The 24137-nt window shown below is 45.2% G+C and overlaps 1 protein-coding gene across 5 annotated transcripts in view; it reads left to right on the top strand.

Moving 5' to 3' along the window:
* Positions 1-1796: 1796 nt before the first annotated feature.
* Positions 1797-24137, top strand: part of FUBP3 (far upstream element binding protein 3) — a 38830-nt gene continuing 16489 nt past the window's right edge. For 2 of the 5 annotated variants that reach the window (XM_085077007.1, XM_085077003.1), the window contains exons 1-9: positions 1797-1955; positions 9075-9180; positions 15203-15253; positions 15730-15763; positions 17301-17350; positions 18897-18968; positions 19680-19737; positions 22318-22480; positions 23339-23437. In XM_085077007.1, the coding sequence (XP_084933133.1) occupies positions 1863-1955; positions 9075-9180; positions 15203-15253; positions 15730-15763; positions 17301-17350; positions 18897-18968; positions 19680-19737; positions 22318-22480; positions 23339-23437 (726 nt within the window). In that variant the 5' untranslated portion in view covers positions 1797-1862. The remainder of the gene's footprint in view (positions 1956-9074; positions 9181-15202; positions 15254-15729; positions 15764-17300; positions 17351-18896; positions 18969-19679; positions 19738-22317; positions 22481-23338; positions 23438-24137) is intronic. The other 3 variants (XM_085077004.1, XM_085077006.1, XM_085077005.1) reach the window with 3 other exon arrangements.

The raw sequence follows: 24137 nt of genomic DNA, 5'->3' as shown, positions 1-24137 counted from the left end.
CCATCTCTTGCCAGGCTGCCAAAATTCAGCTGTCACAGCCCCAGGCACCATGCTGGGTCTGGTAGGGAAGGTTCAGCTTCTTCCTGCAGGTGTCCCAGTGATGGTGGCTTTAGGCTTCAGGTTTGGTCACCTTTGCAGCCACTTTGGGATTCACATTAGCTGGAGGGTCAGGGGGTGAATCCTGCTCAGAACAGGGCACCCCTGAGAGCCACGTGGGGCAGTTGGGGTGATTCCCAGATCCAGAACCTGGCAGCTGTGGAGAGGTTGGTGCTGAGCTCATTGGGTCTTCCCAGCCAGCGTTAGGAGGGAAAAATTCCCTGAATCCAAAGTCTGGTCTGTTTGCAAGAGAGAAAGAAGCAAAGCCCTGGGTATGGCTGGAGCAGTTGCCTCCACCATGGCTGGAAGATGATGGGATGGCTGTGGTCATTCAGACCATCTCAGGTGATGAGGTGCTCCAGGCCAGGCTGGATGGAGCTCTGAACAACCTGGTGTAGTGGAAGGTGTCCCTGCCCAAGGTGGGGAGCTGGAAACAGATGTGCTTTCAGGTCCCCCCAACACAACCCAGTCTGATTCTGTGGTTAAAATCTTTCCCCCATGGGCTGTGGTCTCTTTTCCTAAAACAAAAGGATGTTTTCTTCAGAAAATGATCCCAGCTTCTGAAAGGAGGAGAGGCTGGAGACCAGCCAGCCCACTGGTGTAACAGAGGTGATGGCAGCAGGCTCTGCAGCCCAGTGAAGAAGTGTGTTCCCTGCTCTTGGAAAGCCACCAGACAATTCCATCAGCCTCAGCAATTCCTGCCTACTCATGTAGGCACAAATGAGATGCACAGAGCTGGAAAGAGCAAGAACTAGCTGAGGAGGAACACAGAGCTACGTAGAACATTGCTTGGGTTTTGAATTTCACACTCAGAGCTTTGGGAAATGGGGTCTGAGGTCAGTGAACCTTGGACTATTCCAGGCTCAGTGTGTGAACACAGCCAACCCAGGAGCAGGGTGCAGGGTGCATTTTGGGAGGTATCACCCCAAAATGACACTCACCAAAAGCAGCAGGAAGGGTTGTGCAGAGCCCTGCTCAAGGAACAAGCTTTGCATGTTCTTTGCATTAATCCTTGACTAACTGGTCCTTGCGTCATCTCAGTCTTCTGCTGCTTTACTGAGGCAGGAGTGATGTGACTGGGGGCTGGAGCAGACTTGGGGGCTCCATGGGATGGCCCAGGATGGCAGGAGTGGGATGGCAGGGGCAGGAAGGGATGGCAGACACAGGACAGGATTGTGTGAGCAAGTAGAGGATGGCCACAGGCAGCAATGGGATGGAACAGGCAGGGATGGGATGGAACAGGCAGGGATGGGATGGAATAGGCAGGGATGGGATGGAACCGGCGGGGATGGGATGGAACAGGCAGGGATGGGATGGGACAGGCAGGGATGGGATGGAACAGGCTGGGATGGGACGGAACAGGCAGGGATGGGATGGGACAGGCAGGGATGGGATGGAACAGGCAGGGATGGGATGGAACAGGCAGGGATGGGATGGAACCGGCGGGGACACGCTAGCACGGTCAGGACTGGGATGTGCCAGGCGGGGCGGGGCTGGGCTGGGCCGGCGGGAGGGGCTGGCAGGAGCCCGGCACGGTCCGGCACAGCAGCGCTGCCGTTCCCGGCGGTGTCCCCGAGGGGTCCCGGTGGGCGTGGCCTGATCTCGCCCCGCCCCTCGCCCCAGCCCCACCCGCGGCGCGCGACCGGCCCCGCCCCACGGCGCGAGCCCCCTGGCCCCGCCCCTGCGGGACACTTCCGGCGGAAGCGGGGGGCTCTTTCCCTTTCCGGGCGCGGGCCCCGGGCGGAGCGGCGGGACGGGCGCGGGCCATGGCGGAGCTGGCGCAGGGGCAGAGCCAGAGCGCGGCGCCCGTGGGGATCAAGCCCGAGGGTTTCGTGGACGCTCTGCACCGGGTCCGGCAGGTGAGGCGCCGGCCGGCGGGCCGGGGGCGGGTGGGAGGAGGCCGCGGGGCGCCGCTAGGCCGCGGGGCTGAGGCGGGGCAGGGCCGCGGCCCGGCTGCCCCTCTGCTTGCCCGCCGGCAGGCCGGAGCCCAGAGCCTGTGTCCTGAGGAGGCGGCGGGGCTGGGACAGTCGCGGCCGTGGTCGGTGACAGGGCAGCAGTGCGGGAGGAGCGGCCCGCAGCCCTCTGGCCCTGGGCTCTGCGGGTGTGAGCTGCTGCTCACTCGTGTGTCAGACGTGGCCTGTGCTCCGCGTGGGGCTGAGCCATAGATCAGGCACGGAACGGCGGCGGAGCGGGGGAAGGGTCTGCAGTGCGTGTCCTGTGAGGAGCGGCTGAGGGGGTTTGGGGGCACTCAGCCTGGAGAAGAGCAGGCTCAGGGGGACCTTCTCACCATCTACAGCTACCTGAAAGGAGGCAGTCCGGCTCTTCTCCCAGGCAGGCAGCGACCAGACAAGAGCACTCAGTTCTAAGCTATGCCAGGGGAGGTTTAGGTTGGACATTGGGAGCAGTTTCTTCACAGAAGAGGTGATTAGACATTAAAATGGGTTGCCCAGGGAGGTGGTGGAGTCACGATCCCTGGAGGTGTTTAAGGGAACGCTGGATGTGGCGCTTGGTCTGCTTGACACGGTGGTGTTCATTCCCAGGTTGGTCTCGATGACCTTAGAGGTCTTTTCCAAGCCAATTGATTCTGTGAATACAAACCTTGGCAGAGCAGGAGCATGGCTTTCCCTGCAGGGAGAGAGGCAGGGAGAGCAAGATGTTCCTCAGAGGAATCCGTGAGCTTGCACGGTGCTGAAATGGGAAATTTCAGTGAAAGTGCCCAGACCTGCAGGAGTCTGGTGTTTGGTACAGGATATTCCAGGTGCTTGTGTGCTCCTGGGTGTGCAGAAAGTGGCTGCAGAGCAAAAAGCTGCTGCTCACAGCACGGATGCTGTGGCTGTTGTTGACCTCTCCTGTTCCATGTCTGCACAGGTGTTTGTTCCAGCTCTGCACTTGTGCTTACTAACTGCACCCTAAGGAGCTGAATGCCAGGACCAGAGTGCAACTGGTGCTCAGAGACCCTCACTTTATTCTCTCCAGTTTTACAGGCCAGGTGGGAGAAATCCCCTTCTGCTGTCCAGTTTTATTATTTAACTGATAAACTTCTGAAGAAGCTAAGCTGGACCCTAAAACCTCTCAAGTGCTCTCACTGATGGGACTGAGGTGCTCTCAGCTCACCTGAGAGTCAGTGTGGCAGCCAGTCCATGTTCTGTGTGGTCTGCAGTGACCTGCACAGAGGTGTTGATCCGCCCCCTGTACCTCCCAGGACACCAGGAGCTGCTCTGGAGCCATTGATTTCTTTTGGGGTGTGAGCTGCTGCTGGCTGAGCCAGGCTTGCTTCTTTCAGTCACTGAGAAAGCACCTGGATGTCTGAACAGCCAGACAGAGTTATGTGCTTGATGCTGTGGAATTGAGAGGTGTTGCAGCTGTGTTCATCTTGACCTGGTTGTCTCTTGACTGGAGACTGCTTGTTGCAAAAACATCTTTTTAAATATCTGATAATGCCACCACCTGTTAGCAGTTGAATAACCCATTTATGTAAAAGAAAATAGTTATTTGCTGGTGAAGTGCAGCTTGTTGAAATCACTTTGTGGGTGTTTCAAGTCCAGAGGAGGCCATGAAGTTGATGAAGGGACTGGAGCACCTGCCCTCTGGAGACAGACTGAGGGAGCTGGGGCTGTTCAGCCTGGAGAAGAGAAGGTTGTGTGGAGACATCACAGCTAATTCCAGCATCTGAAAGGGCTGCAGGGAAGCTGGAGAGGGACTGGACTCTTCATCAGGAACTGTAGTGACAGAACAAGGGGGAATGGGTTCAAACTGAAAGAGGGGACATTTAGGTTAGATATTAGGAAGAAATTGTTCCCTGTGAGGGTGTGAGGCCCTGGCACAGGCTGCCCAGAGAAGCTGTGGCTGCCCCATCCCTGGAAGTGTCCAAGGCCAGGTTGGAAGAGGCTTGGAGCAACCTGGGATGATGAAGGTGTCCCTGCCCATGGCAGGGAGTAGAATGAGATGACCTTTGAGATGTCTTCCATCCCAAACCCTTCTGTGTTGGATGTGCAGCTGTGTGTCCCTCTCATGTGATGAGTAACAGGTTTAAAGTGTGATGCCTTGGAGGACCCTGGGCTCAAACACAGCACTAGCTGCAAGTGGATCTGAACTGGAGCTGCCTGTTGCTGCCATCATGTTTGTAGGGTCAATCTGTGAGGCCCCAACTCACACATGGGGAGATGGAATAATAAACAGTAAATAATTCTGTGCCCTGGTTGTGATCACTTGGTTTTGTTCTTAAGTTCCTTATACTTGCTGTGATTGTTCTGCTGGGTTTACATGAGCCTACAGCTTGAGTTAGTCTGACCTGGGAGATTCCAGCAGCAACCTTCCAGGTGTCTTTTCACACTGGGATCAAGTGTGTTGGGAAATGTGGGCTCTGCATGTGTTTGTGGGAGCACAGTGTCCCACATTTTTGTGCAGTGAGTTGTTTGCTGCCTGTTCAATATGATTTTTTTCCATCAGTGTTTGTGGGAGAGCTGTTGGAGTGCTAAAATATTCCCTTCCACTGTGAAAGTACTTGATTTAATCTAGTCTGTAGAGGCTGCCTAAGAGAGCAGGTGGTCTTGTCTTGCACAGAACTAAATTGTCACTGCAAATGCTCCTAATTGCTCAGGGAATGGATATTTGCCTCACCACCCAAGCAATCTGTGGTGGATCTTGCTGAGAATCAGGTGGGATGAAAAGGCAACTATGCCTAGTATTTCTCTGGAGGTGAGGGCAGAGCTTTCACCAAAGGTGTTTAATGTTGTATTTGTCTGAGCTGCACTGTCTGGTACATAGATCTCAGCTTTTATTCTGGTTTTGGCCTTTTTGGAGTATTCCTTTTGCTTTAAGGGAGTGAGGGAGCAGAGGGAAGAAATCCAATCATAGTCCTTACTTTGTGGCTTGGTTATCCCTGAGCTGACGTTTGAATCTTCCAAGGTTTCATGTCACATGTAAGACCAGTAATCAAATTTACTGAATTCAGTTCTCCTGAAAGCCATAACATTACAATCAGGCTGTGGAATACACTGCTTGATTATGAATATCTAAACAATTCAGGACAAGGAAGACTTTCCTGATTAAAAGAAAGTGGCTGCATTCCTCAGAGCCACTGGGATGTGAGATGACATAAGAATAGGAAATATGGAATATCTTTGAAAGAAATTACTTTACATTGCTTTCAGTGTTTGTGCTGGACTTGCCTGGAGTTTTTGTGGACTCTGAAATATTTGTGATTTATGAGTAATTACTTTGTCAAGGCAGTGCTGGGACTTTGAGCTGGTCTGTCCTGCATCTTCTGCACCATGTTTCAAGTGGATTGGTGGCTTTTAGGTGGGGACTGATCTGTCCAGCTGCTCCCAGGCAGGGTGGCTTTTCTATGGCATTTTGGGCTGGGGGGGAGAGAGAGACAATATTTGCTCCCCTTTTGAGTAATGGCATCAGAAAATAAGCAGAGCTGCTTGTACTTTGGACTAAAATGAATTTATCTCAGACTGTCCTTCAGTTTTGTTCTTATTGACCAACCAGTGTCTTGCTGGGTGCTCTGGGAATGCTATGGAGAGGAAAGGCTGAGGCTTGGTGAACCTGTGGCATGCAGTCCTGGCTACCTCAAAAGTGGGGAATATCCTGAGACTGACTGAGAGTCAACAGGCTGTGTGTTTGAAATCCCTTTCTATATCAAGCTCTAAATTCTAATTTCTGTGATGATGCAGGGAATCTTGGACAAACTTTTCTTTACCCCCTTGCAGAGTCCTTTTTCAGGTCATCCTCAAATAAATTTAGGCTTTGCCAATTACTCTGACATTTAGGAAAATCACCTGTGGCTTGAAGCTTAAATGGTTGTGGATGGTTTTATTGCTTTCTACAGAGCTCTGGAGAAATGTCTGTCACCTCAGCTCAAGTGTTCTGCTGAGTGAATGGGAGGAGCAGCACAAGCACCAGAATAGTCTGAAGGGTCAGATGACAGTGCCTTATTGGTTTTTTTATCCTGCTAATACCTAGAATTAGTGATTTTATCTGTTGCTGTTCTTTGCAGGGCACCATGGAGAGGTTTTTCCTAGAAGCTGGGCCTGTTCTCATGAAAGCTGAATTCTGCAGATATTGCTGTTTGAGTATGCCTAGCAAGAAAGCTTCGTATCTAGAAATTATTTTCTGTTACTTTGTGTTTTGGATTGTGATTTTTCTGACTGTTAAAGGCATAGGAGAACAGAAGTGCAAGATATAGGGAAACTTGTATCCCTCACACAAACTTTGTTGATTAATTTGTTTTTCTTAGGTTTACCACTGCAATTTGTAGCTGAGACTTGTATTGTGTCCTTTAAAGTCTTTGTTGGAGGGCTTTATTTTGGGGAATTTAGGTGCGGAAACAGTGATGCATTTTTTTCAGTGTATTTCTGAGCTTGATAAAATGGATGCATTTGGGTTAAGGGGGAAAAAAAGGAGAAAAAAACCCTAAGGCTGCCATAGAGCAGGACAAAAGCAGTGGCTAACTGCAGTACATTACTCAAGGTCATTTAGGCAGATAAGGGCTAGGTCTGCTTACTTTTGCCATGTCCTAATTTTTATGCTTGCCTCCCTGCTGAACCTGTCATATAAACTGAGCTTCCCATTTTAAGTTGAACGTGAGATGTTAAAATGTATTTTAGCTGCTATATATACTTTAAAAGCTCAGCTCTTAATTTTGCAGGGTGTTTTTTCCTGCTGTGGTGAGATGGCACCATTGTCTGTCTCTAATCCAGTGGGAGCTGGGAGGCTTTAGAGATAAGGGCACAAGTTTAAATAAAGGGATGGGGGGAAGAGGAAAATTTCCCAAAAGTTGATAATATAAAAATTGCTTTAAACACTCTTGCTTTGCCCTTTCCTTGGAGGTTTCTGTGGCAGGATGATCATTGTGGGCTGAGGATGAGCAGGGGTTCACTAAGCTCCCCTGAGCTGGGGGTGGACAGCCTTGGTACTTCAGTCTGGCTTCCTTTCCTAAGCCAGCTTCTGCTATCCACAGACCAGTTTTTTCTTTTCCTGGAGTGTGTGGTGAGTGATTTCACCTCTAAACTATCATCCATCCCTTGTAAGTTACGGTAAATAACTACTGACAGAGAGTTCATGAAGAACGTGAAGTTAAAATCAAAAGTCCCAAAACATGTCAGTGTATGTTACACCTGACACTGTTCCTTTTGGTCTATGTTGTAAGTTGTAAAATACATTTTTAAATTTACATTTCAACGTTGAAGTAGTCAGAAAACATCTCTGCTCTGTGTATTTTGTTAAAATTCTCTGCATCCCAAGCATGTGGGCAAAGGGCTGTGAATCCATGAGTGCAGTACAGCATTTAACAAAAAAGTAAAGCATCACCTGGCCCTCCCTCCTGGAGAGGACAAGGTGTGTAAATGCTTTCAGAACCAGCTTTCTGGGGTTTTATCAGAGATGTTGTTCTACAAAGTGCTTGTCATGAAAGCTTCGCCACAGGATCACAGCTGGTCCCACAGGAAGATTATATTCTCTAGCTCTGGCATTTCTGACACAACAAAGTTGTTGACTTTCTAAAAGGAGACAGGACAGAATGGACTATAAGGAGAAAATGGCCCAAACTTGGAGCCCTTTTCATGCAAGGCATTGAACAGAATATTTCCTATTCTCTTTCTAAAAGCAATGCCCTCAATCTTGCAAGATTATTTCAAATAGCTTTTTTTCAGTACTTTGTGGTTCTGCATCTTGGGCAGTTGTTTATTCCACTGCAGCAGAAGATAGTGTCAACAACCAGAGTTACTGTGATATCTTTCTGTTGCAGTGAAACGCAAATTGTAGAAACATTTAGATATATTGGTCATTTAAAACGTATCTGTGTAAAATGCTTTTTCATCTGCTCCTGTTGCTTATTCTCTGGTGAAATCTGGTTATAATGGAGTGAGATCAGTCTCTTAGTAAAGATTCTATTCAATTATTTTCTTTCTGCTGGAAAAGACAGCAATTGCTGTAGAATACAGTAATTTATATTTGTCCTGTAACTATTTTGTTCTGCGCTTGCTTATTACAGCAAAATATTTTATGTAGGCAAGGGGAGCTGTGAGGCTGCAGTTTGCCTGTCCCTGGGAGGGTGTTCACTGGGGGAATGCATCTGTGTGTTTCTGGGCTGGGTTTCCACCAGTTAGCTCAGAGAGCAGCTGGAAGAGCTCATGCTGTCAGCACCCACCTGTACAGATATCCCCCAAATGTCACTAGAGATGAGCTTAACTTTTCACTTGTGTTCAGTGATATTTAGCTGTGTGTCTCACCTGGTTTATTTGCTTACCTTAGTCCCCTTACTGTGATACCTGACTGTCTTCTCTTTGCTGTAAATAAGCTCCTTGTATCCTGGCTCAGCAGGGAAGGGCAGTTCCCCCTCTGGAAGGGTTGGAAGCAGAGGCAGTGTTAGTTGTTTTTGTGCTGTGCTGCAGGAAATGGAAACTCGTTCTGGACTGATAGTTTGCCCACTGGCTTATTCCTCACACAGCAAACAGAGAGATCCAGTCTCTTTGACAGGGAGTTCCCAAACCTGTCCTTGTGCTGTGTATTTTCACCCTCTCCCTGTGCTCCCCCACGGATGTGTGAGTGCATTTCTGTGTGTCTGGATCTGCACGGATGCAGGAGGAAACATTTGCCCTCCCACATAGCTCTGGTGGTGGCAACTTCTTTAGGACAAAGTTGGTGGGTTAGTTTGACCCCTCCTGTTAGAAAGATACAGCTTGTCAGCTATCTATTGAGCAAATAATCCTGAATATAATGTTCCAGGGAGTAAATGTCTGCTTATGATCAGGAAGAGGAACTGGGCGAATGTGATCTTAATTAAGCAAATATCAAAAGCAAGCAGAAAATTGTTTACTTTACAAATGAAGCACCTTATTACAAATCCTACTGTATAGTAAATACCTGAGAGAGGATTGGACTGGGATCGATGCCTTATTGGGTGAAAGATGTTTAGCTGTGGTGGCTGAAACTTCAGCTATGCTGATCATGTTTTTATCCTGTTTTTATAGATTGCTGCTAAAATTGGAGATATTCCTCACTTGAATAATTCTACAACACTTGTGGACCCGTCAGTCTACGGTTATGGAGTGCAGAAGCGGCCCCTGGATGATGGAGGTGAGATGGCTGTGATTAGTCACTTGTGTGGATGCAGCTCCTGAAATTCATCTCTGGAGGCAGTTGCCTGCTTTAAGGATGCAAAATGCATCTTTTTGTGTGTGTAGAAATTTTATACAAGATGCCCAGTGCTGTTTACTCTTACCTAGATAGCACAGTGTTCTTAGGCATTAGTATTAATGTGAAGCAATTCCTTGTTAGTTCATGACCTTTGGGAACTAGCAAATAAACTGTAATTTAAATCTTGGTCTGTGGTAGTTGAGGGAGGGAGGAGGATTTGCTTGTTGGGGCTGAGCTGGAGCCCATGGGCAGAGCACCAGGTGTACACAGTACGTGTTTCTTCCCTGATGACCCTTATTTTCTGAGAGCAGGCAATGTGTAGGGACAGTATTACACATGTTCCTTTCCATGTGTGACAGTAGCACAGCCCAGGAGCTGAGTTGCTGTCAAGTTCTGGTTGCATGAATTCTAAGAAGAAAAGGTATTTATGTAAGATGATGCAAGTTGGAAGGAAACGTAATGTATTAGCTTTGCTTTCTCTATTATTATTTGAAAATTCTAAAATCTCTGAAGAATTTAAAAGTGGCTCCAGACAAATGATAGTTTATTGCATTGACCATAGCTGGTAACTGTCACAGGTCAATATTGTATGAATTGTTACAATTTTAAAATAAGGCACTAGTTTATTATCTTTGGTGGGAACAACAAAAATGTTAGAACAAGAGTTTTTTCGGTTTTATAAATCTAATGATACATGTTGTTACAAGAAGTGTTTAAACTGTATTATCTGCTGCTGTATAAATGCAAAGAGCTCACCTTTTCTTGTGCAGAAATAAAAAGCATGGCTATGTCTTCCTTTTGCTATTTCCTCTGGTATTTTTCCTGACACACATAGCCCTGCAGGGTGTTTCTCTCCCCCATGGATATGTTCAGAAGCACTGAGGAGATAAGCGAAGCTGCTGCCTAGCACTTCATTCTGAAAAGAAATTTTTTCTGTCTGATACAAAGGCTGAAAATAACTGCACGTCTGCTTCTCAGTCTGAAAAAAAATGCTGGAGTATGGGGAGAAGTTTCTTTCATGTGGAGCCTCTGGCTCGCTAACATTACTGTTTTCTGAACACATGCCACCACCCACTTCTGTTTTCTGCTCTTGGCTCCATTTGAGCAACAGGTTGCTACTCCTTTGGTTTGGGGTTTCAGGAAAGGATGGATTTATCTGGGTGAGCCCCCACACTTGGTATCTTGGGCTGGAGCATCACTTTATTGAGAAGCCAGAGGTTTGGCATTGCTGCTGGTGCTGGTTGTGCAGGGGAAGGTGCTGGGCTGTCACAGGCTGGGCAGTGTTGGGGAATGCTGAACAGCTCTGAGCTGTGGCTGTGTGTGAAAAAGAATAAAAATAGACTTCTGGGAACCAGTCATTCACAGCATTGCCCCGCCTGTGTCTTTCATTGATTCATCAGACTGAACTGAAGATCTGACCTCTTGACAGAATGAGTTTTAGGAACTTGTAACACGTGAAATGGTCGTAGTGCTTGGTGACAGGTTAGACTTTGTACTTAAACTTGTACTGACGAGCCCTAAACTTGCTGAGCCTTGTTTGTGTTGACACAGACCGTGTCAATACAGTAGCAGTCTGGGCTGTAAATGTGCATTGCTGCTGGTTTTTTGTGCTGTGGTAGATAACTCCGTGGAGCAGGTATTGTTCCTGGGAAAGCCTCCCAGAGTGGCTATTCCCAACTCCTGGATTGGCAGTTGTTCACCTTACCCTGTACTCAGCACTGGTTTTAAACTCAGATGGATGTTAAAGTAGCTTCAATACTGGATTTGCCCTTGGGTTGTTCACATACATGTGAATATAACTTTCCTCCCAAAAATCTGATCTGTGAGATCTTAGAGAAGAAAAATGACAAAAGTAGTATTTTAAAGGGCTGGAATTTGACAGGGAGACAGGGATCCCACTATATCTAGGATCCCACTGTGCTGTTCTTTACCTGCAGCCTCACAGAGCAACTCCTGAAGTTTCAAGTGCTTCTTGCTCTCTATCTCTTTGTGGCATAACCCGTATCTTAGTCTTGGGCTGCCTGCTCTTGCTGCCATGTCTTTAAAAGTCTGTAATGCAACTTTAGCTTTAAACATCTGGAAGATGGAAGTTGCTTTTAATAGGATACTTAAATTAGGAAAGCACTTCCTATTTGGATGATCTTTTCATTCTCTGTTAGCTACAACCAAGGGGTGTTGGGGTTGCATGCTCACGTTTTTCTCCATTTTCTGCTTGTCTGTGAACCACAATTTGGAGATGTTGTTGTCAAGAAGTGATTATGTTGTTGCACACACTCTAGAAATGTTACAGTGCATGGATTTGGATATATTCTGCTGCTCTGGATAGGTTGGGAAGAAATCTGGTGGGAAATTTACCCCTGTGCACTGCATGCTCACAGCTGGGTGCAGGTCTCACTGCTTCCTTATCACCATGCAGCTCTTGGGAAATTAATGCTGTTCCTAATACTGCTGAAAAAATCGGCTCCAGAGGAGGTATTTAAGGTGACAGGAGAACTGTCTGTCTTTCAGGACAATAATTCTTTCTGTCTGCTTTTGTAAACAGCTGCTGCTGTGTCTGCCTGATGCCAGCTTAGGAAGTGGTCTTAAGACAGGTCTCAGTGTGTTGATCAAAACCAATTCAGCTGCTTTTAAAGCATTTCCAGGGAAAATAGATTTGTCATAGTGTTGGAAACCAGGATGTGTGAGTGCTTTTTGCACTTCCTTTAACATAACCCTCATCTGAATGAAGAGCAGTAGGATCAGCCCTGGTAACCTGGCTCATTGGTGTTAGAGCTTGAGACTGGTTATTTCTCTTTTCCCTGGCTTCTTTATTTCCCCTTTCTGGAAACAACTTGAAAGTAAACCTGCAAACAGCTGCAGTGCAGGGAAGAGATCAGGTTTATTTGTACTGTTCCTGGGAAGTCACAGCTGGCATTTCTGTGGCAACTTGCAGGGGTTAATGTTTCTCAGCAAAGGTGCGTCTGAACTGCAGACAGACCTGGTGGCATCTTGCCTGTGGCTGCTGCTGAGGACAGACCCCGACCCTCCTGTTAATGGCCAACAGCTGCCCCAGCCTCCATTCTAATTAATAGGTCACTCTAATTGCCAGCACAGATTAATATATTTGTTTATGCTTAATAACCTTTAAAGAAGCAGCCTCCTTTTGTTCAAAGGAAGCAGGGGTCTAGTCTGCTGGAGAGAGACTGATGGCCAGAACATTCCCCTTTGTTTGGGCTGCTTTAAAGGAGTGTCCTGTGAGATCCATAGGATTAAGCAGCAACATTGCAGCTGAAGGCTGGGGGCATCCTTTGAGTCTGGGAAAACAAAGGTGAGAGACCTTGGAGAAGCCTCACAGCCCCCTCTCTCTGCTCCTCTCTCCTCCCCAAGCTCCTGTGGTACATCCAGATCTGAAGATGACCCGTTTTGGTGTAATAAAACTTGATTGTAGTAGAACCAAGGAGCTCAAACACAACACGATCCTGCTGTACAGAGTCCTTAATTCTTTTCCTCCAACGTGTTTTCAATGAAAATAGCAGTGGGCAGAAGGGAATTTTATCCCTGTCTTACTGCTGATGAAAGTCAGTACTGATGCTCTTTGACACATCTGCGGCAGCAGTAGGACCAGGGCAAAAGTCCAGATCTCTTGGCAAAAGATTTAGTTTAATACACAAAATGCCACTGTTCTTCAAAATTCTAACTTTACAGATGGCCACTTTTTTAAATAAGGCAGTTTAAGGGAGGGAAAAAAACCTCTAAAGATTTGCAGTGGAGTCAGACACAAAGATTATTAGGGTTAGACTATTTAATTAAGGAAAAACCTAGCAATACTTAATGATTGCTAAGATGGAGATGGAGAATTAATGATGGAGAATTAGGGTAACTACCTCTGTAGCTTTCTAAAATGGATGATGATCCTGTTTTGGCTCAAAAGTATGAAAAGCAGCCCTGTTCCACTGCTCTCCAGGAGATGTGTTGCTCTGATTTTATTCTAGCCATGAAGATATTCCTGAAGAGATTGTATATTCCCATCATGCACATTAATTTAGTGGGAGGCACTGCTCTGTTTTATGGGGTGGAAGAAAAATCCACATTTGTTTTGAGTGTCTGTTAGGTAGAATTCAGTTAAGGTGAAGCGTAAAGCAGAATGAAGAGTTATCAACCAGCAGGTGCCATTAATAGAAAATTGTGCTGATTTTATTCAGTATTTTTCCTTATTTGCAGTAAAATGACTGCAGTTACAGTTAAATTGTACTGAATAGATGTAAAAGGGAGAAATATGTATGTGGCTTGTCAGAGTTCAGCCCCCTCCTTGGTGTGGAAAGGGAGGCAGTGGAATGGTGCATCAGCTTTTGGTATTGTGGCTGCCCCAGCCCTGCCTCTCTATTAGTCCATGTTTTTCAGAGAAAAATGGGCATGTAGGAGAAGGAATGAACCTTTAGCTTGTTGGAACTGGGAAACACTTTTTTTTTTTTTTTTCCTCCCAAAACAGAGAAATCATAACTGGCTTGAAGTAAAGCATTCCCAGTTCTCTCCATCTGCTTTTGATCTCAGTTTTTGGAGAGGTAATCTGTGAACTGTGGAAGGAAGGGTCTCTCACATAAGTTATTGTGGCATAATTTTTTCAAGCTAATTTGTACAATAAACATGAATTAAGGCTGATATCTCCCTGTGGGGGTGAATGGCTTATTCTGTCTGGTACTCAGAATGGGTTGGAGAGACATTATGTTACCTACATCTAAAGCATTAATTCCCTGACTGATTTAACTTCTGTGCTCGTACAGGTTTCCCCTCAGAAGTTGTCTTTTTCAAGTGTAGGATTGTGTTACAAAATGAAGGCTCTTCCCTTGCTTGCGTGAACTTGGGGAGTTGATTATAGGATGTGTATCTGTCTCATAATTTGTGGGCAGCGGCTGCAGCGGAGCAGATTGCTAAGAGAGCTGTTCTGGTGAATTGAAATGCGAAGTGGAGATTTAAATACAGCCTTGCAGAGTTAAAACCACTCTTTCTGGCATCTTGATAATGACTGGTCTTGGCTGTGGCAACCCCACACTACACCAGTACCAGCAGACCTGCTGCGTGGAGTTAAAATATCCTGAGTGCAGTTTGGAGCAAAATTCTGAGTTTGGTTGTATTTGCTCAGCTCTGTGGTAGGAGCTTATCAGCCAGAGCAAATATTCCCCATTACATCACCCACCTTTTTCAGCTGCAATATTCATAGTTATCAAATCAGAGCTTTTTATATTCAGGGTGAGAATATGCAAAGACAAATTTAAGGGAGTCAATAACGCAGCAGTTGTCTTATTGCTGAGCTGGGGAGAGTAATAAAATATATACAGTGTCGATATTTTGGCCCTGAATTATCATGGAGGTATTGACACGCAGCAGAAATACACTATTGACTCCCTTTGTCTATTTTCTTTGAGTAAAGTGTTTGGCCACAAACTTGATGCATTTTTCTACCGGATTTAGAGAATGTGGGATGCATCCACTTTCTATCCCTGCCAGCTGATTGCCAATTTATTTCAGGTCAAAGAATGTGCAGCTTGCTGCAAGGTAGTTTGAAACAGCATCTTTATTATCACAGCTCACATGTTGGCCAGTTTCATTTGTTTTGTTCCCTGTGCCCTCCAGGCACGCAATATAATCTTTCAACTGGTTGTTAGCACCAAATGGTGTGGTTTTTAGCTGGTTTGCTGCAGGCAAAGTCCGGTTGGAAGCCCAGCAGGGCTCATGTTCCCACTTTGCATGAGTTGGTCTAATGATATTTTCCCTATTAACATTTGGAAGAAAGATCTAATGTGTTGGGTTTGGGGGGGAGAAGTCTGTCTGAGAGCTGTCAGTGGGGAGATAACAGCGAATCATAGATGGACCACCAGCTAACATGGCAGAACTGCCTGGAATGTGTTCAGGAACATGTGTTTTGTTGGGTTGAAACACTGTTTGGGTGCCATGAGGTTACTTAACAGCCCTATTCCTTTAACAGGTCTCCGTGTAAGTGGGCTCCATGGAGCACAGATCAGAGACACAGAGAGAAGTATGTGCCAGCGGTGTCTAATGCCTGCACTGAGGGAATCTCTCAGGCTGCTCAGCTTTTATTCTTGGTTTTTAATACGCACTGGTCTCCTTCAAATTTCTCTCCCTCCTCCTCCCTCCCCCCTTTTTCCCTTTTTTTTACTACTTTGGGCTTAATTTGGGAAGGGGGGAGGTTAGTTGCAGGGATTTGGATTTGGGCAGGCAGGATTTTCTCCCATGACTCTCAGCATGGGGAGACACGGATCAATTCCCTATCCTGTGTTCAGCTGGACACTGGGCTATGGTGTGTGTTGATCAAGAAATCCCCTCCTGTTTTGTACCACATAACGCATTCATTTCAGCCACTGAACCTAAATTACTGTTTTGCTTTTCTTTCTTTTTTGATGAAACGGTAAGAACTCTTTTTCTATAGGGATGAAGTTAGTTTATCCGTGCTAATGCTTTGATTTTTTTCCCTTTTTTCTCTCTCTGCCACAGTAGGTAACCAGTTAGGGGCCCTGGTACATCAAAGGTAAGCAGTGGGTTATGTTTTATTATTTATTGATCAATTCTAATTGTTTATTGATCCACCATCTGTAGTAGTGTTAGGAAGTCAGAGGTTGAGAATGTGGAAAAACTGTCAGCTTGGGTTTTCTCCAGCCTGGCTTGTTTGTTCTGATGAAAAAAGGAGTTGATGTGAAACTTGGATTTGGTCCCTGCAATTCTGCAGGACCAAAAAAAAAAAAATTCTTTCTCCTTTCCCTTCCCCTCTCTTGGCAGAGGGCAAGAAAGAAAAAGTGAAAAAAAAATATGGCATTTTGGCAAAAGGTGGAAGTAGCAAACAGACACATTGTTATTATTTCATTTTGTTGGTGTAATATGACCTGGGGTGACTCCTTTGTCAAAGATGGTTTGGGGAGACTGAAGCAAGTATGAGTTTCATCCAGCATGTCTCAGCATCCAGTAAAAATGTAAAATTCTCGGTTTTTCCCAAGTCCTGATCTTGAGGAGTTATCTGTCTTGTTTTGAAGAGAAGAGCATTTCTAAAGCTGGATTAGCCCGAAGGTGAATAGTGGTGCATTTCCATCCTAACCAGCTGTTTGGGGCCTCAGCAGAAGGGACAAACAATGTGCAGGAAGGCTGCAGAACCTTAAATTTTTAATGGTTTAGTTAAAGCTAATGTCCAACTAGAGCAGCCTAGGAAGGGGTGGGCAGTGTTAGTACTTTATCTGCAGCTTAGCTAATCAAGTCTAGTGTGTATTTTATACCTTCCCTGATTGATCTAAAGCAAAAAAATGTTAAGATTTTAATGTATCTCACCACAAAACCTGCATTGAACTCACTGTGCAGGTGTTTTAATGCTTTTGAGATTGCTGAACAAATTGTATCTAATGCATATTTGCAAATGCCATATTCATTGTGTTGTGTGTTCTACAAGACTGAAACAGCTAAACAAAAAACTAATCTAGGTTAATTCCTTTCTACTTGACTATGATCAGGTCTTAGGAAATGCTTTGAGTGCTCTGTTTTGGGGCAGACACATTGAAAATGTCCAAAGAGCAATAGGTATGGAAGTCTTGAGATAATAAAAATTCAGAGGTTAAATGAAGACATTTTTTACTCGTTCCGAGGAAAAGAATGTTAAGAACAAGCAGGCAAAAAAAAGGCTCCTAAAACACCAAAGCTGTGAATATTGGTGTCTCCTGGGAGGAGCATATCCAGAAGCACTGGGCAGACACTGCTGCTTGGAAGGTCCAGGCTCAGTGTTGAGGAAACTTTGCATTTTTTTTTTTTGTTAAATCTGTCTGGAGCAAGAATGACAAAAGGAGGCTCTTCCATCAGCTCCATTCAAGATAGCAGAGATAGACTGGAAATGGATCCAGCACAGAAGGATTTGTGTGACCATGAACAGTCCCTTAAAAAAAAAAATTTGACAGTGATGTGCTCTTACTTGTGTGTGCAGAATCCCTGTGTTGAGCCCAGGTTCCAAGGCAGGGGTGTAGTTTCTTCCAAGTTGTTCTTTGTAATGACTATTCAATGGGGTTTTCTCCCTTTTTTTTTTTCTTTAGGGCTGTAATAACAGAAGATTTCAAAGTGCCTGATAAAATGGTTGGATTTAGTAAGTACCATGGATGCTTTTGATGCTTCTTGATGTGCTTCCTGTGCAGGAATGCTGTTCATTCTGACTCAATTTTTTGTGCTTACTAGCCTTGGATAAGCCTTGTTTAATGGTGTTTTCATGGGGACCAAGGGATCTGTCTTGAAAATCCAGATGCAAACTTAATAGAAAAGCTTGGTGTCCCAGTAATAAGAACAAGAATGTTTGGTACAAGTTACTGGGCATTTCAGTGGTTTTCTCTTTTAAATTCCCATTAGTACAGTACATAAACAAGTCAAAAGTGAATTTATTTCCCTTCATTGCAACATTTTACTTTGAGTATGCAAAACTGTGAGAGTTGGGGAAGGAAAACAACATTTAAATGTAAGAATATGAGTTGACTAAAGGCAGGTTAAACAGAATTTTAAATTTCTCATACGTTTGCTGTAGGGAAATGCAACCAGATGAGTTTCTCCTAGATTTGCATTCTTGTTACTGTTCTCTTTCAAGCTTGATCCTAATTTCTCTCTTCCTCTTAATGATCATTACTCTTGCTTTCAATGGCACCTCCTGCTGATGTGTTACTGCAGTGATTGCATAGAGTCTTCCACTGCTGGGTCTCTGTGTATCCCTTCCAATTTGATATATGGAGAGTAAAGAGGAAAATAACAGGCCATGGTAATTACCCCATAGTGCGCCAAGTTTTGTCCTGACTCTAAAGCCACTGTAAGACTGTAACTCAAATTCCTTCAAAGGAAAGGCTCCCTCCTCTCCTGCCAGACTTCTTCATTTGCCATCTCTGGTGTTACACGTGGGGATATGCTTGGCCCTGGGAGAGTGGAACTTGCAGGCATCACCTCTGTGTGAAATCTAGCCCTAGTTCAGGGGCAGACAGATACGGGGGGATGCAACCTCACAGCTGAGATGCTTCCTTGGGAGCATCCTGAGCCAGAAATACCTGTTTGACTTGACAGCTTTGCTGCTTTTGCAGTCTGGGAAGGGTAGGAATGGTGATTGGCACAGTCTGTGCTCTGGGTGTCTTGTTGAGAAGCAGTGAGATGTCAACTCCGAGAGTTCAGGGAGATGGATATTTGTGTTCACATGAGGTTGATAGAGCATTTCAGGATGTGGTTCTGTCTGAGTGCAGACAGCCAAATAGCATGTCCATTCAAAAATGGTAGTAAAATAGGAATTATAGAGAAACAAGTCTTTGCCTTTTTTAGTACCCCAAAATAACTGGCTTATTGGTTGAGACTGAAAAGGATGTACTTAAATTACTCTCCTAGCATCACCCAGACTACTGCCTTATTTTTTTCATACTTATTTCTGTCCATTCCAGTACAAGACAGGCATTTTTGTTTTGCTTTTCCAAGCAGATAGACTAATTTTCTGCAGTATTTTAATGTTTTTCTGCTATGATAAATTTGGTCATGCTGTGGATGCCTCTTCTGCAATCCTGGAGTCAAACTGTTCCTTTATAGACAGCTGCAGCAGAGTAAAAAGGGGAAGGTGCTCTGCAGTTTCCAGGAAAAACAGTTTGTTCTGATGCTTGTTGAACTCATTTCAGTAATCGGCAGGGGAGGAGAACAGATCTCACGGATTCAGATAGAGTCTGGCTGCAAAATTCAAATTGCTCCAGGTAAGAGCCTCTTTGTGTGGTGGGTGAGCAGGTTTTAATGTCAAAGGAAGTTATGTCCATTAGATCAGGCACTTCCCATGCCCCTGGTGTGATATCACCATTAACATGGATACAGACAGGCATTTGTGGGACCCACCTCCCAACCAGGGTAGAAAACAGGTTTGTCAGGTAGTTTGGGGAATGGAGCAGTGAGGGAACTGACTTTGACCCACAGATGGCTGCAGTGCAAATGGACAATCTGTGTTGTGCTTAGACCTCAAGCTGTTGAGTTTTCTCACTTTGCTCAGCTCTGTGGTTTGCCTCTGACTGGTCTAGTCAGCTCCAGCTCCTGGCAGAAGACATGTCAGGAGGGTTGGCAGCAGCTCGCCATACAGCTTGTTTTGCATCATAAAAATGAGACCATTTATCCAAATGGGATCATTTGATGCCAGTTTGCTTTGGGGAAGAAGACTGTGCTGCAGTGCTGTACAGGGAACTGTTGATCAGTGTCATCTGAGTTTTTACCCCTCCCTTTAATTGGCGGGGAAGGCTTTAAAAGAATGCAGACATCCTGTAAATCATTTAAAATATGTTGATCCTGGATGTCTTTGAATTCTTTAGCGTGCGGTGTGTGCAGGTGGGTGGTGCTTCCATTGGTGCTTCATGGTCACTGAAACAGCTGCCACATTTTAATTCCATGTATCACAAGTTTTCTTCTTGTTTCCTTCACAGACAGTGGTGGGATGCCTGAGAGGCCCTGTGTACTCACTGGGACACCAGAGAGCATTGAGTGAGTTCTGATTTCATTTTTCTCCCTTTTCCTTCTTTCTCTTCTCCCTAATGCTGTGCTCTGTCAGTGGTGCTACTTGGTTATTAGCCACACCAGCAAATGTTGGCCTAGAGAAACTTGAGGGTCTCTGGAGCATAGAACCTCTTGGTCTGATGCTTTAAACTGTGCACCTCAAAGGCTTTTTTTCCACTTGCAGTTTGAATCCTCTGCAGAAATTTCCTTGGAATTCCCCTCCGCAGGGTGAGGTTGCTCTTAGGGCACCTAGGATGCAGTTTTGTAACTGCAGCTCTCCAGGATACTGAGCTAAGCTGTTGAAGGGCACTTCTCTTCTCCCCTTCGCTTCCCTACTCCTATTGAGATGAGCATCCTTCCAGCTGAAGAAGGGCTGCATGAGGCCTCTAAAGCCTGTGGGTGCCACTCCAGCATACCCTGGAGGTGTTGGTGTTGTTGCAGAGCAGCATGAGGCCCACTGGGTGCTTGTCTCTGCATTGCTGCCAACAAGAAGCAAAGGACTGAACCCAAGTCTTGATATTCTGCTCCTTGCATGGTAGAGACACGTGGCCAGCCAGCAGGGATTTCTATCTTTAGACCTATAGAAACTTTAGGGACAGTGTTTCCTCCCTCCCCCTTCCCAGGAGCTGAGTTTGAGACTCTCACAAACCAGTTGAGGACCTCCTGCTGGAACTGGATCCAGGATCCTCAGGCTTACAGGAACACACTTAACATATGGAGCTGCTCTTTCTCTCCCCAGCCTTTGGGTAGGTGGGTTTTTTAAAATCCATCTGGAAATCTTTGAGTTGCGTTTGAAAATACATGGGTGCAAAGACTGTCTCTCTAAAGAGAAGACACTCATCATTCTTCCATTCCTAAAGAGATCTAAGGGTACTTAAATCTCCTTGTTCTACCATAATACTGCAAGCAGTGAGCCAGAATAAATATAATTGGCAAACTCACATTATAGGGCAGGCAGTGTATTCTTGTTGATATTGAAGTGGTTTTTCCCCTATAGTAAAGGATATTTCAGAACAAGAGCAAAATATTAAAAAGCTGGGATGCCTCATGTGATGCAGTTGGGGGAAAATGGGGGAGAGGTGTTGTTAAGACTTCGTGGTTCTGAAATAAGCAGTTAAGTGTACTCATGTCCAAAGCTGTCTTTAAATAAAATTTGAGTAAAGTTAAAAAGCGAGACTATTCAATTTGTGAAACAGAATGTGGACATGGAATTAAGTGAAATTTAATATACTTTTGGGGTAAAATTCTTGTCAAGTTGGTTGTTTGAACTGGTTTTTTCAGGCTACTTGTAGGAAAAGAAAATGAAGTAAGGAAACCATTCTAGATGTCAGGCTTCTTTGAGCAGGGTTTTGTGAGGAATGTTTATATTGTATCCAGCGACAAACTAGTAAGGTTAATTTCCAAGTGACCCCTTTTCATCTGAAATATGTTGTGTATTAACTATTTTGGTCTCTATATTGTTACTAGAAGAACTTTACACAAAATATGAAGCTAGATGAATAAAACCTCCTAAGACTTTTCCAGAATATTTGAAGCAGGCTTCCAGAAATTCCACCTTTTCCCTTTTGTTGTGAGAAAGACAAGGGCAAGCAGTGCTCTGCTCTGTGTGCAGCATCAGAGCACCACCCCCTGAGCTGCCTTGGGGGAATGTCTGCTTGAAGGGGTGACTTTGTGCTGGTTCTCCAAATCTCCAGAGAGAAGTCAGTCGTCCTTAGGGTGCCTGATATGGCTTGGTGTGAAGTGCAGAGAGGGGAAGATGCTGCATTAGGGTGAAAGTGAATTTCTTCTGCTTTCAGAAGGGTTGTGGGACAAGGGCAGGAATGGGACGTGCTGGTATAGGAGCCTTCAAGATGAAGGGAAAACCCTGTCAGTTACCTCTGACATGCTAAAGATTTTAGAGAAGGGATCTTTAATCTCCCAAATGCTTCTTTGTGTGTCTCTTCTCACCAGGAGTAGAAGAACCCAGTCTTTCACTGGTGGCTGCTGCAGTATCCCTGCCTCGCTTCGCGGTGTAGCTTCAGCATCTACTGCTTGGAGCAGAGGCTGTGTTAGGACAGTATTCTGGTGCTGCTGGTAAGAGCAGGTAGAGAAGAGCAAAGCAGTTGCCTGTGACTGATCAGAGAATGGTTAATCCATGGGCTGTGTTAGTATCAGAGCAGTGTGTATTTTTTTTTTGTCTTGACCGAGAAGGAGACCAGAGCTTGAGTTTTATTATTGCATATGTTGTTAGAAAAGTTAAAACCTAGAGCATCTTCATTCAAAGTAAGCACCCCCAATGCTGTAGTTCAGCTATTGTCCTTAACTTCCTAAGAGGTCAGAGCATGCTGCTGCTCTTCCTTCTCTCTTCCCCTTTCGGATATCAAACTGCTTATAAGTAATCATGGTAGGGGAAAATGGACATCAAAGAGTCTTAAAAAAAAAAAAAAAAAGGCAAACATTGTGCTGACTATGGTTTCCTCCATCTTTCCACTTCTCTCCCCAATCGCTTTCCATTCCGATGGTTCCTGGTCTCTTGGTCACGTGGAGCAATGTTGTCTAATGGTTGTTTCCCTCGATTCTTTTCCAAAGACAAGCAAAACGGCTACTGGGGCAGATTGTAGATCGCTGTCGGAACGGACCTGGTTTTCACAACGATGTTGATGGCAACAGTACCGTTCAGGAGATTTTGATCCCGGCATCCAAAGTGGGTCTAGTCATCGGCAAAGGAGGTGAAACAATAAAGCAGTTGCAGGTGCGCAAGATGCATTTCCTTCAGGGCTCTCTCCCCTACTGCAGCTTCTCTAGATCCACTGGAACAGGCTGAAATGGAGAGCCTTGAATGCTCTAACCTTCTCCAGCAGGGACTACTCTTCTGCCTTCGGAGATTGGACTCAAATCCAGTCTTGTGTTACACAATCAGCGTGGCCCCAGCTGCACAAGTAGTGGAGTTTTCCCAGACCTGTGACAGAAACCCACGTGCTGTAGATGACACTTGGTGTGTGCTGTTTAGGAGGGGATCCCTGTAGCCAAGGAAGGGTCATGTCTGCTCTGCTCTGCAGTATTTTAATGCCAGCCATGCTATTGTAGAGTGCTCTGCTTCTCTTTTGTTGCTGGTCTGTGGTAAAGCTGCCATGTGTCATCTTTTTTTTTTCCTCATCCCACCCCTTTCTAATTAAGTGTTGTGTTATGTATAAACTGTGTTCCTGGATGTTCTTTATTCCTCCATCTGGTACAAGTTTTTAAAGAAGAGACTGTTTTAGCAAAGCATGTAGGTCAAAAATTGAGGGGTTCTGAGTGCCCTTTTTAGACCTCTTTCACACAGTTTGGAGACTGGTCACTTAATAACTGTTATATGCAGATAGCTACAGATTTTGGAAAGGACTGGAAAGTCAGTTTTCAAGGTGGGGATAGTTCTTCTTGCAAGGATTTTGGTTATTTGAGAACCTCAGGAGCAGCACAATTTCTGGCAGTCCTTTGCACTCTAGGACTGTTCCTGAATTTGTGCATTCTGTAACGGTGCTGGTTTGACCTTCATAATGATTAGTAACCAAAATCTAGTCCCTTGTTTTAGGGACTCTGCTTAGAAAAGTGCTCTGTGCTTTTTCTTCAGGAGCGAACAGGTGTGAAAATGATTATGATCCAAGATGGTCCTTTGCCTACTGGAGCAGATAAACCTCTCCGTATTAGTGGAGATGCATTTAAAGTACAGGTATGTAACAAAAGTAAAGTGGTTGCCCAAGAGAACTGAGGAGAAATTCAAACTTGAATCTATTTGTGAGCATCTAATGGAGTCAAATCCAACTGTAAATGTAATAGTCCTTGCTGGTTTTGTTTGTTCTGTAAGGTTGAATAGAATAAGTTAAAACACCAGAGTAGTTTGTTTTACAGCATAATTTAGGAGCTGTCACTCCACATAAATACTGCGCATGGGTAGGAGCAGAGATGAGGAGGAGGCTTTGGAGAAAGTAGCTTTGAAATGCTTTCCAGTCTGTGTGGCAAAAAATGAGAGAGCTCTGTGTCACTTGAAATGGGTTCTTAGTATCTGAATCACACATTAGAGACAATGAACCTTTCACAAAACTATCTCAGACAGCCAATCGACGCAGGTAATTAAAAACCAATCCCACAACAACTCCTGAAACCAAGGGGTTTGCTTAATACTGGTACCTCAGTCTCCTTGTTGTCAGGGTTCTGCAGATGTGGATGTACCTGCGGTTTGGAGAAAAGCCCCCATCAGCTACAGCCTGGGGGATTGCAGTGTGATGGGAGTGCTTGAATTAGAGCATTAAAGTTTAGCCATGGATTGTTCCACTTCTCAGCAAGTGCCTTTCATACCTTGCTAAGTACTTAAATCTAGCTTAGCATTCCTGTCTGCAATAAAAGTAGTTCTGTTTCATAGGATCTCCCTA

Source organism: Lichenostomus cassidix, chromosome 17, assembly GCF_008360975.1.
Source record: "Lichenostomus cassidix isolate B80296 chromosome 17, HeHo_3.0, whole genome shotgun sequence".
Lineage (NCBI taxonomy): Eukaryota > Metazoa > Chordata > Aves > Passeriformes > Meliphagidae > Lichenostomus > Lichenostomus cassidix.
The sequence above is the reverse complement of the archived record's forward strand: the minus strand, read 5'-3'. Positions and strand labels throughout refer to the sequence as shown.